The 14,032-nt window shown below is 38.5% G+C and overlaps 1 protein-coding gene across 2 annotated transcripts; it reads right to left on the reverse strand.

Moving 5' to 3' along the window:
- Positions 1 to 1,479: 1,479 nt before the first annotated feature.
- Positions 1,480 to 10,485, reverse strand: LOC106954813 (cysteine protease ATG4D-like). Of its 2 annotated transcripts, XM_015044598.1 has the most exons (12): positions 10,077 to 10,485; positions 8,211 to 8,469; positions 7,279 to 7,362; positions 7,018 to 7,191; positions 5,472 to 5,754; positions 5,318 to 5,382; positions 4,263 to 4,390; positions 3,974 to 4,052; positions 3,793 to 3,869; positions 3,072 to 3,191; positions 2,796 to 2,917; positions 1,980 to 2,066 (listed from the first exon to the last, which is right to left on the reverse strand). In XM_015044598.1, exons 2-11 carry the CDS (start codon positions 8,401 to 8,403, stop codon positions 2,831 to 2,833), a joined length of 1,290 nt encoding a protein of 429 aa, XP_014900084.1. In that variant the 5' UTR covers positions 8,404 to 8,469; positions 10,077 to 10,485; the 3' UTR covers positions 1,980 to 2,066; positions 2,796 to 2,830. The 2 variants fall into 2 exon arrangements, with proteins under 2 accessions (XP_014900082.1, XP_014900084.1); XM_015044596.1 differs by lacking the exon at positions 2,796 to 2,917 and having other exon boundaries at positions 1,480 to 2,066; positions 10,077 to 10,481.
- Between the last annotated feature and the right edge of the window lie 3,547 nt (positions 10,486 to 14,032).

Raw genomic sequence — 14,032 nt, forward strand, 5'->3', positions numbered from 1 at the left:
CTCTCTGAGCATTGTTGTACGACTCAACAGCGCCCCCTGCCGCGCATGACAGGCCCTGCGTTTACGTGCCCGAAAGAACTAGAAGCTCGTGCCGGGGGCGGGGGGAAGGGGGAGTCCGATTACACATTAATAGGATTTAACTTCACACATTTCTTTAAAACACTAGTTTATTGTGTAATAAACTAATTCGAGCAGCGTTGGAAATTGAAACAAAGGGCCTTTTAGGTTACTATAGCGAAAGCAATTCTTACTATAACTGGGCTGATAATTAAAATCATAATAGCTTTCTTTTTCTATTAGCTAAATCAGTCTTCAAATAATTATATTTTTTTTAACGTTTGGAGAACGTTATATTTACACCAAAACAGATCAGTGTATAAACACAGCATTAAAGACAAGTGGTAATTTGGATGTTTATAACCTATAAACACCAAAAGTTGAATTTGTACATCTACATATTTATAGAACCAACTTTCAATGTGAACACTATTCCAAGAAACAAAACCCTATTACCTTTTTCTTGACTTAATTCCATAAAGGCTAGATTTGTGGATACCTGTAGCTCCTCTAGAGTTACCATGCTCCAAATAATTGGGTACACTGGATTTAATTATGTATATCAGAGTATTAAAAAAAGGCTGAAAACAATTTTTGTCCCCTAATAAAATACATTAAAGTTCGTTGTCGTAACAAAGCAGAAATGTGTCAGTAATATTTTTGCAAAGCGCTGCATGTTCTGTTTAACAATCAGAATTGTTGTTGTAGAACTGAAAGTCATTTGCTGCAGCTTGGTAAACACACCATCATGCGCACGTGACCAGGAAGTCTAAAGATGTTGAGGCCAAGCCAGTGTAGGACTTACACGGCCATGTTGACTATATAAAGGATTCTGTAACAGGGAAAAGACCGGCTTACGTCCGACGTGTTGGACTTGGACCAGCAAGAGCTGCAGGCGTCGTGGTAATCTGAGGAGTCGCCTCTCTGCTTACATTTGGAGCTTCTTGCCTTGCTGAATTGAGGATTCATACCTCAGCCTTAGTTACTATTCTGTCTTGGTTGTGCAAACTGAGCATGAGAGTCAGACAAAATTATTTCAACAAGGGACAAAAGACAACAAAGCTGCTTTCATGGTGCTGCACAAAGATGGAAGTGAGAGATCAGTGAGTCTCTTGGAACCGTTTTGTTGAAGACCACAAAGGAAGAAGTGAAAGGCCTAAAGGCTAAAAATGGTTTTAATCATAGCATGCGGAGTTCGTTTTAGTTGACTACCATATGTTTGAAGAACTTGCGTGAATGCCAATAGGGACGATAATCTATAATTACATTGAATTAGAGAGGAGTTTTGGAACTTTGTATGGTCATTTACCTCAATATTTCCTAAGAATACGAATAGAAAAATAAACTGGTGTGGAATGTCTTCAATGGGTGAATTACCATTAAAAGACAGCAATGACAAGCCGCCATGAACACAGCAAGACATCCATTTAGAGAGCATGGTTTATTATTTTGTTTAAATTCAACCAGGGTCATAAGTCAAAATTTAGAAATCCGCTTTTCCAGTCCATGTAGAGAGCAGCTTATCTAGCCACACGAGCACAAAACACACACATTGCACCGTGAAGCTTCCCTTTTGTCGGTTCGTGTTACAACAAGTAACACGTGACACTTTTGTTCCTCTGAGCTCTTCTGCTAAAAGAAATGAATGCAAATGTTCTTTATTTGGAATAAATACAATTTCAAAGATGCACAAAACACAGATAAAAATACAGCAGAGAGGAGACTAAAACCTGGCTGAACCTGTGTGTTCCCGACGGAGTCCTGCAAGCTCATCGAAGATTGCGAATCCTCACCGGTTTCCACACAGACGCAAATCAGACAAAAAGTCCATCTCCTCCGTTTCTTGTTCATATCAGAACAAACTCGTCCATGCTGTTGCTGTCCTCGTTATTCGGTTCGCCATTTCTCTGGATGCAAGTGATGCTGCTGACAATTTCCTCCTCCACGTCCTGACGCTTCTCCTCGGAGAATATAAACATGGGGTACGTCTCTGCCGACGTGGAGACGGCCTGCGGAGCAGAACGCGTCGATCAAAGCTGTGAGTTTTAAGATTAAGGCGCAACGAAATATCCGTTTAAACCTCTCTGAACTTACAGGGGCGGTATTATGTGTTTTCCAGCCACATTGTATAATTTTATAGCAAAATCAAGTAATTATGTCATCTTCAGTTATAAAAATGCTTTACATATCAAATATGACTTAGAAGAAATTTGACTTTGTAATTTAACGCCTCGAAATTGGGCCTCTGCCTCTTTAAGAAGCTCCTATTCTTTCTGAAACTCCGCCTACAGGAAATCATCATATGGCTCCTCTGTTAACCCTTTAGCAACGTTTTTACTGAGAAGTAGCTCGTATAATGAGCTCAGCAGATGTGCAGTTTCACCAGATGTTCGCCAATTGCTGCTGGCTAGCAGGGTTAGAATAGTTTTGGGGTTTCTTTATTGTAGCTTAATTTAATTTTGTTGTGACTTGAGTAAGTTTGAGCTAGTTTGTATAGTTAGTTTTCTATTTTTTGTTAGTCAGTAAATTGGTTAGCTTTAGTTTAGCTTTTATAAGTTATACAATTTTACAGTAGTTTCATACTTGGTTAATTTTGGGTGCAGAATGCAAAAAATGTCAAAGCATTCTACTGTTATCACTGATTTAGTTCCTCCCCCCCATTAGTTAATGTTTTTTATTTTCATGTAACAAAGATGTTTTCTGAATTTAATTTTTGCCATTTTGTTGGTTTTAGCTACCTTGATGGCTAGTCTGAAGGAGCTGAGTGGGGGAGTCATGGGGACTGCTGCTCTGTCAGGGAGGAGTTTGTCTTGAAGGCGGAGCTAGGTCCACCCAGGCGTTTTGCACAGCGGAGTGGTTGCCACAGGAGATTAAAGGCTTTCTCAAACATGCATGAAAGAATTAAAGCAACATTCCGGGTATGTTTTTGATGAGGGCGTAACATTATTTTACATAACACTGCCCCTTTAAAAAAGAAATGCTACCTTTGATGCATAGCAAGAAGAAAATCGTACCTCGTTCACAGCTGCGCACATGAGCTCAAACTCATTTTGACCTTTTGCATAAAATCCTATGGTACAGCTGGGATCCATGCGGGAAAAGGGCATTTTCCTGGGATGCTTACAGTGAAATGACTGCAAACAGCGACGAGAGATAAGATCGGAAAAATGGGTCAACATTCACAAATGTATGCAAATATTCACATATCAACTTTTCCACTTTTTGTCATGTTACAACCAAGAACAACCATCTATCTTATTGGAATTTTCTTATGATAATCTAATTTTAAAGTAAAAGAAAAATAAGTTTGAAAACTCTGTATACTGTTTGTACTGACGGAATTTGTGTAGTTAAGTAATTTTAACGTTGTCCTGTATACCCTCTGTTTATTTTTAGCTAGATAAGTTAGTCATTGTTCAGGGACAACAGATGTCCCAACAATTATGCACCACTGTTTTGGTTTGTCACATAAAATCCCCCCCAAAATTCATAAAGTTTGGCCTTTTAACATGAGACAATCAGAAAATTAGAAAATCATCAGCAATGAGATTTTTTTTTTAAAGTGTAGCTCTGATTTCTGTCAGTTCCATAATAGTTTAAATGACAAGATGTATTTATATGAACTTGTTTCTTCTACCTACTATGTTTTAACGGTTGATAAACTGAGCAGGTGTCACCAGGCGACACGAGACAGAAAGTGATAAAAAGGGAAGGAAGTGAAATGCTAACTCATACCTCTAGGGGAAAGTTGTTATTTTTTATGTTCACTGCAGGCTGGCAGTAGTGAGGATCTAAGTACAGCAGATGGTCGTCTTCATCGAAGCAACGGTGGAGGGAAGGCAAAATGAAATATATACATTTTTTTTAACTTAAAAACCGTGATTAGATGGATCAGATGTAACGTCACCAAGCGTACCCTGGAAGCCAACGAAGAACAAAGAGTGCTTTGGTTTGCCACCAATGATCCCGATGCAACACTGCAGCATCAGAAGTTTCTAGAAATAAAATGCATGAACAGAACATACTTGTTTGTTGCTGGTTTAGCAAGTAGAACAGAATAAAAATAAAATTTCTGGACATTTCAGCCTATCTTATTAAACAAAAATGGGCTCATTCCAGACTCTCGCTGACTGGTTAGCACATCTCTGGTCACAGAATGCTAATTCTCTCCTCATTAACAACAGAGCCATGTATGGTTTAAGTACTTTGATGCAGGTGATGTAGGAGGGATTGAGCTCCTGTCCTCCGAGCCGGACAGGAACCAGGACGATGATGGACTTCCAACTTTGAGGGAGCGGCCGTTCACACAGCCCTCTGACATCCTGGAGGTAGACTATTAAAAAAAAAGAAATAAAAACTATTAAACCACAGCATGCTGAGCTGAAAAGGTAATTCAGTTTAATATTTATTAGAAATGCACCAATTGGAATTAGATTGAAAACTGACCATATTCTGTTGATCCCAAGTTTTTTTCCTTGTCCATTAAAGGCATCAAACCAAAGAAATCTCACCATTTTCAGCTTTGATTCACTTTTTTGACTTTAATAGAAATATAATTTTTTTAGCTATATACAGATTGATGGAATCATCTTGTAATCCTGCTTGATTCAAAACTTCTGCAACCTATTAAAGAGGCAGTATTACATATTTTCCAGGCATGTAGTGCCATTTTATAGTACAAAAAAGTAATTATGTAACTTCCAGTGGTTATAAAAATGCTTTATATGTCAAATATGATTTTAAAGAAATTTCACATCGTAATTCAATGCCTTGAAATTGGGTCTCTGTCTCTTTAAGAAGCTCCTGCTCTTCCTGAAACTCCGTCTTCAGGAAGTCATCACATTGTCAACCCTTTAACAACATTTTTAAATTAGCATTTCACGGAAACATAGCTCCTATTAAGAGCTCATGATGCTAACTGGTGTTTGCTAATTGCTTTTGGCTAGTCTGAAGGAGCTCAAAGGCGTTTGCATGGTTTGAATGGTTGCCACGGGAGATTAAAGGCTTTCTCAAACATGCATAAACAAATCAAGGGAGCAACACTCCAGATGTGTTTTTGATGAGAGAATATCTTTAAAACACAATATAAAGCTCAAAAAAGTTGACTTTACGTGATATGGCATCATTATAGTTGTTAGACAAAAAAAGAGAATCGGCAGGTTAGACCGTAACAAAAAAAAAAAAATTGGAAATCGGTTTAGACAAAGAAAACCTGACCGGTGCATCTCTAGTTTAAACAATTTATGTGGAAACCACTTACTGGTACAGTCTTGTGCAACATAAATGACCAGGTTGGGGAGATCCGCCGAAGCAGCCACAGCTTTTCTGAAAACAGGACCAGATTCACCGTCAGAGAACGAAGAATCTCCCACTCTGATGCTCCAACAGCTGCGAGGGATTCATTCACTTCTCACTTCAGGATGTGAGCCACGATGGACGGGCCATACCAGTCGCCGGCCTTCTTCCCCGAGCTTCGCCCCAGCTCCACCAGCGTGTGTATGCCAAACGGGGCCGTGGGGTGGTCGGCGAACCAGCCCACCACCCTCCTGTGCGTGGCTTCCATGGGTCTGTCCAGGAGGGAGCCGACGCTCAGCTTCCGGCCCCTCTTGCTCCCGACTTCCCCTGCTGTCCAGTCGGCCGGGTGGAGCAGGTCCAGGTCGTCCTTGACGCCGGAGAACCGCACAGGCCAAGTCCAGTCTAGAAGAAGTTCTGAGACTTTTTTTCTTTTTCCCCAAAATGTTACTTAATTACATCATGCACAGTTGTGGGAGTAAAAAGTTTTTTAGCAGTTTTGCAAGCTTTGTAGCTTCAGTTTTTGCTGCGACTGTTTTCACATTTTATTCGTTTTTGAAAGAGTAGACGCCTGTGAGTTCACTGCAGCTACGCCTGCCGCGATAAGCAGCTACACAATTCATCAGATCGCATGACAAGTTAGGATGAGCTTGCATTATTAGGCCATTACCATCATATTACTCAAAAATGGTCTCAAAACAATATTATCCTTTTTCGCAGTAATTTCTGTGACAATTTATCTTCCAGTTATTTTTTTATTGTGACAGGGCTAACTGCTGCTACAATCTTCTATAAAGTTGCTCAATGTTGCCATCAGTTATCGGTGTGACAATAGCACAATCATGCTTACTCACTGCTATGTGTGACTCTGTGATGGTGACAGTGACAGTTTCAGCGAGGTTCCACTAAATTATGCACAGAAAATGTCATTCTCCTCACCAATTAAAAGGATTTTTATTTGAATGTCGTAACATTTATGGAAGTAACGTTTCAGCTGCTTTCTGTGTGCCTCTTTCCTACGTCGACAGCAATTTCAATTCAATTCAAAAATACTTTATTTTAAAGCTGCAACTAACAACTACCTTAGCTATCAATTAATCTTGATTATTCTGATTAATTAGATTTTTTTAAAATTGGCACATTCTGCAGATTTCTCATTTAAGCTTTTTTATGCAATATTAGAAATACATTAAAAAGATGCAAATAATTCAATTCCTTTTTTTTCAACAACAAAGAAGGTTTCTTTATCTTAAATGCAAAAATGTATATATTTTTGTACATTTTTGGCTTAATTACAGCTCTAAGTGTGTTTTCAGCAAACAACATATTGAGTCCGTAAACTCGAGTGAATAATTGATTATTAAATTAGTTGACAATCGATTCACCACGATTAATCGAAACAATTGTTTCAGGCCTAACAACAACTGTGCGATTTGTGGCTACTTGAGCCCAATGAAAGCCAATAAAAGTCATTTAAACTGTGAAAAACATTTAGATTGTTATGCAAAACTAATAATTAACAAAATACCACGCCTAACCTAAAATACAAAAAAAAAAAAGTGTCACAGCAACAGTTTTATCAAAACAGCTAATTAAAAGAGCATGTTTTCATTTTCCTTCACTCTCCCATTAGATTATATTTGCGTGTTTAATTGAATGTGTTGTCACCTGCAGGCATCAGGTGTATGAGCAGGCCCTGAGCCAGCAGCATCTGGCCCGTACGCAGAACACACCCCCAACCGCTGTCTGTGGTCAGAGAGGAGCCCGGCAGCTGAGGGAAGCCCCGTCTGTACGTCAGCCACAGGAAGGACGCGTAGGAGCGGCGGAAACGCTCCTTGTCCCCTGAAAGGGTTCAGAGACGGAATTGAAAACTTTTTTGACATATTACCAAAAGCTGCGCGGTCGAATGTTTGGTTTGTTTGACCTCACCGCTATCTTTGAGATTGTAGGTTTTCCCCAGCATGATGAGCGGCGAGCCCTTGTTAAATTTGGATTTCTGCTTCAAGGTCCAGCCTGGTGAAGTAAAGAGAGGGGTTCATTTCTTCTTCTTAAAAAAATAGAAAAGCATCTAAATATGTGTTGTAGGGATGCAAAGTATCGATGATTAATCTTATACGGTTAAATGACACGACATGCTGACTGAATGAACTGAAAACTGTGGTCCTCACGTAATTAAACTTAGTCTGTGGTTGCTTTTGAAGAAATGTTAAAATTCGGCTCCACGAACTGCAAAACTCAACCGTGCTTAGCACAATGTTTTTTTGTTTTTCGTCATGTTGCAAGTTTTGTCTTTTATGTACAGCGGCGCATTAGGGTAGCAGTAGTTAGAAAAAGAGGAGTAAATTTCCGGAGAATTAATCTCAAAATTTTTGAGTTAACTGGCGGAAATTTACTCCCGTTTTCCCCCCTCCTCCTCCCATTACGCCGTCGTAGATCCTGCTGTATTGTCGTCACATCCACCGTTTTGTAGCATATCAGTGATATTTTAACATGAAGTTGACGCTGCTTTGCCATGTAGCTCGGCTGAATGAACGCAATTAAGGTCAAACTTAAGGAGCTTGTCGAGTGTTTATTTCAAAACAGAAGCGCATAAAGTGTTTTTTGCGTCCCGCACTGTCATTTCTCTTTCCTGTTCTTCTTTACCGCCACCGTCTTTCATCCTGTATCACCAGGATGATCAGCGGCGCCCTCTGCTGGATGGCGGCCAAACTACAAAACTAAAAGAAGGTCTAAGCTGATGTTAGTACTTAATCGACTGACACTCATTTTAATCTAATAAATCATTAATCAATAATTAATCGTAAGTAGATTAATTATTTGCATTCCTAATGTGTAGGGAACAATAAAAAAAAAAAACTGACCATATTTGACGCTGTTCCATGCTGAAACCAGCTTGGATTTAAATTTGCTTTTTTCCTCCACAGCCCGGCCCTCGTAGAACATCTCCTGGCTCAGAGAACCAGCAGACACAGAGGGGAGGAGATCCCAGTCGTCCAACTGGTCGACAGCGGAGGCCCTGCCGTAAACATAGGTGGAGGACGTGGTGGGGTCCATGACTACAGCCGGTCACCATGTCCGAGTAGTAGTAGTGCTGCCATTTCTCCTGATCACCACAGAGCTCTATGCGCCATAAAACACATAATATAAAACGTTAACCGTTTCCTACTGTCCACATGTGGCACAAGTAGCCGTCCACAATGAATCCCACTGTTCATACTGGCTCAAACGAGCTCCTTTCCCACCGCGTCGGATCAGCCGATATAAACCAAAGCAAATCATTTAGTGAGATAATAAACAGAGTCGGCAGACATGTGACCGTACCCTATGACTAATGGAATTTCAGTCACTTTAATGGCTACGGCTGCTGCTGCCGGTTCCCAGCAACACTTGCACAGTCATAATTGTCACCTTACTGTGGGTGATGTAAAAGACTTCACACACTCTATCAGAGAACGCTACGGCCAGGCAGTGGGTCAGTCAGCTGCGGTGCAAAATGGAGGAACCGGAAGAACATAAATTAAAAAAAACACAACAAGCATAAATTGATTAACTTCTTTGTAATGGTTGGTTATGACAAAACTGTATAGACTGGCATTATTGAACTGCTTGGTTACAGATGCGTTCTGTCTGCTGATTTTCAAGATAAGGGGCAGGACCCTCACAAGATAAGCCCGTAGGCAGGTAGTGTCCAAATGTTCTGCCCAAATTGAAAGTAGTCTCCCCAACCCAATTAAAAATTCTAAAATTATTATTTTAGAATAATAATTTTCTCTTTTACCTACACAACATTTAACTACTTGGTTATTAAAAGGCAAATACTTGTTTTTTTCCATAACATCGTCCACTGTAAAAACATTTGCAGTTTTCCACTCATTAAAAATAAAAAGTCTTAATCTGCATGACCAACTGTGCTGGTGTAACACATATAATTCTTCATTATATATATAATTTTCGTATTTTTTTTTGGAGTGGGGAGTCGCACTTTGGACACTCCTGAAGTGTCCAAAGAGTTTTTTAGTTTGAATTTGTTTCAATATTTCACCTGCAGCTCACCGATAATAACTAATCAAGAAAAAAACAAAACAAAAACAATATCACTCTCTGGTCAATTATCAGAGCATGCCAAGTTATGCTCTGATAATTTGGCTGAATAAAGTTAGAATTAGCAGGCAAGACCACAATCAAGATCTACCAGGAAAATTTTCTTCAAATTATTTATTTATTTATTTGCCTTGTCATTTAGGAACATTAATTTTTTTCTTAAGTATTATTAACATTTTAATTTTCTGGGTGGAAACGTGAAAAAATGGGTGAGAGGAAACACAATCTATTTCTTCTTATTATAATTTGTTTAATAATCTAGATAAGCAGACTAAAAGCAAATAAAAAGTGTAAGTGAAGTTCAATTTCAGGCATCTGATGGCTTAAAAATATAAATATTTCATCATTCTAGGGTGAATGGTTAAAAACATAAAAATCCAGATGAAACATTACTTTGTTAAATCTGATCCTAGTTTCTATTCTGAACAGTCCTGACAATGTACTTTGTGCTCTTCGTGTAGTAGTCTTAAATGCAGGTAATGCACATCAGGGCCAAGAATTTCTACGGGATTTTCACGTGATTTGCAATGACAATATATCAGCATAGGACCATTTTAATGACTTACAGCCGTTATTGTACACTTTTAAGCGGGTCCACGTCAGTAAAATAAAGAAATAAAGCTTACCTTCTCTGTGGTGTCGTCATTCCTCCTCCGTCAAACTGCGATACTTTCTGACTACATGTATGTAGCACTACCGCGCTGCTTTTTGCTGCGTTGTTCCTTCGACTCCAACCTACGAACTGTCGAGCGCTGAAATAGCAACAGAGGACAGAGCGTAATCATTTCCTGTTTATGGTGGTCACGTGGTCGCCCTTCTGTGATTGGTCAACGGCAGGGAGCCTCTCTCTCTCTCTCTCTTCTGCTGGACAAGCTGTGGGTGAGGAACCATTGTCTGAGAAGTTTTGTCTTACTGTCTTTTTGTTCTTCTTTAAACCTCCAGCTCGACACTCGGCAAAAGCTAGGTATACGTCATTGTCGGACGACGGGAAAGCGAAGGCGGTGTCCCTTCTTCAGGAGCCACACACAAAAAAGCAGAACACCTCAGGCAAAAAGGTCAAAAAGCTCACACGAGGTCAACTCGACTATTTCTGAGACTGCGGCAGGGTTAAATATGGCAGACTTTTTCGTACTGGAAAACACCTTTCCCATTTTAAAGAAGTTTAATAATTTCATTGGGATTATTTTCTTTTTATCTACTCAGCAAGTAATTAAACATATGCAATATTTTTAATGAAACAAAGAGGAAGAAAAAGAGCTTATTATAGTGAGTCCATAAAAAAGTCTGTATAAATCTGCCTAGCAAAGAAAACTGTACAAAAACATGTTTAGTTGGCATAGAAACAGTTTTTAAGACTACATTAAAAGTCAATGAGATCCTTCTGTGAAAGCACTGGCTGTTTTTAGCCAAACTTTATGTGTGCTCAAGTCTGTTTGTAAAGTCACTGGATGATTGTGGCCCAAAGTAAGAGGGAAAAAAAACATGACTCATGAAAGAAAGTACTTTGTATCTTTCCATTTAAGAAGATTGGAATTTTTCTGCAAATAATCTCATCCTAAAAGATTAACTCCAATGGCTGGAGGGCCAAATTTGTGGTATATTTGAACTATTTTCCAGGACCACGCAGAATTTTTCTCAGGCTGCACTGGAGGTGGCTTTCATTTTCATTTAAAAATGTTCCTCTGGTTGTAACATTACAACTATAAACGTGAGTATATCTAATTTGGACCAACACAAATGATCACATAACTGAAATAGAAAACCGTATGCACAGAGATTACTGCAAACATGTAAGTTCTCTGCTCAAGATAAGATATAAACAGAACTTCTTGACCTAGATGTGCTCCACATTCAGGCGAGAAAACGAACACAGGAATGAATACACCATTGAAGAAAGCACACAAAAAAAATCTCAGATAATACCAAGGGTTTCTGACACGTTTTATTTCCTTTCTAGTTGGCATTTCATTTGACATTAGATGTTCACAAGAGCTGCTGTAAAAAAAAAAAAAAAGGTCAAACACTTGGACAAACATGGAGATGACTGTAATGTTAGCAACTTCGAGACTTACAGAGTGAGAAGTCAGAACAGGGGAGAGCAACCACACATATATTTAATGATCTATTTCAATATTACGCTGAATATTTTCCAGGAGTACATCGGAATCTTAAATAAATAAATACAAAATTCAATAAATAGAATTTAAAAAAATGTAAAAAAGCTGGAACTCTTCCCAGGTATACGCTCGAAGCCAGATGTTTATGTTCACTGTATGAAAAAATGGACCAGTTTTTTTTAAACTGTCCGACATTATCTCAAACTACGCTTCCTCCTTTTGGTCAGCCATGATTACCAAAATTATTTGTGTTTGCTAAATGTCAGAGAGGATTTTTAAAAATTTGCTTTGTAAAATATGAAGGCCACATAAAGTAGTGACATGGGTCTTTTTAAGTGTCTGATAGGTTAATTTATGGTGAATTTAAGTTAAGAGGCTTTTAAGGCAAGATACTGTTTCATTGCGTGAAATCATTAGAAGATCACAAGAAATTAGTAAAATAATCATACAAAGTTTTGCGCACATTTAATGGGACATTTTGAAAAAACTCGTTCTTTTGATTAAAAAAAAGTTTTGCCACTAGGATGAGGTGGTTTTTGTTCATATTTAAAGTAGTTTATGTCACAAAATTGCAAAGGAAAACACTTTCACATCATCAACAATTGGATGTTACCACTGGTGCAAACCACAAAGAAAACAACAGGAAGTAGTTGGAGGATCATGGGGGCATTTTTTTTTTTTTTTTATGACTTATTGCGTGAACAAATTTATTCACATGTGATTTTAATTGTGTTTCTTATTTAATGGAAACACCACAATTGCAAAATTATATTTTTTCCACTTCTCAATAATGAAATACAGGGATGGCATCATCATGTGTGAATGTTTTTGCTGCAGGAGGGACAGGTGCACTTATCAAATTTCAAAACATCATCTGGGACTAAAAGTTTGGGCACAAATCGGTCTTCTAAATGGACAATTGACCTTCTCATTGAGTCTAGTTACGAAAACCAGCTTAAAGACCACAAGATCAACGTTTTGTAGTGGACATCATAAAACACCGTAGTAATTTTAGGCTGCGCTAAAAAGGTGTAAGGTGTTGGTAAGGTTACCTACAAATCCACTCTTGGGGGGGAGGAAAAAAATCTCAATTAATTTTTCCCCTGGTTAAATTAAAAACTGAAAATCCTGACTCTGTTGTATCAGTTCTGTCGGGAGTAATAGGCCAAAATTCCAGAAAACTGTTGTTGGAGAGAAAGAGACAAATATAAACATTTCTCTTATAATTGCAACATATAATCAATAGAGATAATTTTAGTAATCTTGACAAAAGGAAACTTAGCGTAAACCAGACAAAAAAACAAAACAAAACAACAACTGTCTTTTCATACAGTGAATGTAAAGTTCTGGCTAGAAATATATTGATGAAACGCAACATAAAGTGCAATTTGGTCACACACAAAACACTGGTGTTTATTGTTAAAACTACAACATCATGAGAGATAAGATGAGGATTGTATCTGAAATCAATGTAAACATGTCTGCCTATGCATAAAAACTATAAACTATGCACACAAAAACTTCCACAGACTCGGACACTAACGTTCCTGTGTTCCCTAAAACTTCTGGCTCTATGTGATGTTGTCCACAAGGTGGCAGTCTAAGACAAGTCTGATACTGAGCGCCCTGACACTACATTTTAACACACAACAACAAAGGAAGACCTCACCACTAAGGTACTCTGAACAAATCTATGCTCCAGGCTTTTCTCACAGACAGTGATGCTCAGTGTCACAGGACTGGGCACTGATGGATTGCATATTGTTTAACATTTAAGTAAGGAAAAAAAAACCCAACAACAACAAAGATGACCACATAATCTTTAAGTAAAAACACTGGCACTTCCTGTTTCGCCTAATATGATACCACAAACTGTAGCCTAGCATGAGTGAAAAAGAGTGACTGAAAACCGCTCTCTCCTCTAAGTGCTACTTTCCATGTGCGTCTTTACTTGCTACCACACTCTGAACGAACATATTTTACACATTTTAATCTAAAATATAGAATTGCACATATCACTATAATCAGCAGAGACAACTTATAAAAATGAAACTATATATGTCTGCTTGACTTATTGTAAGCTTTATGCAGTTTTCTGTATCTGTATCTGTCTGGAGCACAATGTAAACTTCGATACCCGGGAGACACAAAAAGACAGGACAATAGTGGCATTGGCAGCACATTGCATAGTGTCCCTGTGCAAGTTCATCTAATTTATCCCTCTCAATCCCATTGACAGTCAGCCCTTAAACAGATCTGAGGGAAACTATCTGGTCCATCTTTCAACTCTGTCACTGCAAGCATTTTGGTTTCTTGGTCCAGTTTCTGCTGTGTATAGCGAAATCCTCAGCCCATCATACATGGAAAAACCATTCTGTTTGTGACACCTCCAATTACCTAAACAAAGTACAAAATGACAGTGCCATACAAATATATTCATACCCCTTGAACCTTCTGTGTTGTTA

This window comes from Poecilia latipinna, unplaced genomic scaffold (assembly GCF_001443285.1).
Source record: "Poecilia latipinna isolate Pla-1442-1.1 unplaced genomic scaffold, P_latipinna-1.0 Scaffold683, whole genome shotgun sequence".
Taxonomy (NCBI): Eukaryota; Metazoa; Chordata; class Actinopteri; order Cyprinodontiformes; family Poeciliidae; genus Poecilia; species Poecilia latipinna.

What these genes read in the sequence shown, in the direction of transcription:
- LOC106954813 (XM_015044596.1), bottom strand. Translation starts at nt 8,403, where the DNA reads ATGGACCCCACCACGTCCTCCACCTATGTTTACGGCAGGGCCTCCGCT. An exon ending in ATGGAACAGCGTCAAATATG is followed by an intron (nt 7,363 to 8,210) that starts GTCAGTTTTTTT and finishes TTACTTCACCAG; the next exon opens with GCTGGACCTTGAAGCAGAAA. An exon ending in GTTCTTCGTTGGCTTCCAGG is followed by an intron (nt 3,870 to 3,973) that starts GTACGCTTGGTG and finishes GCTTCGATGAAG; the next exon opens with ACGACCATCTGCTGTACTTA.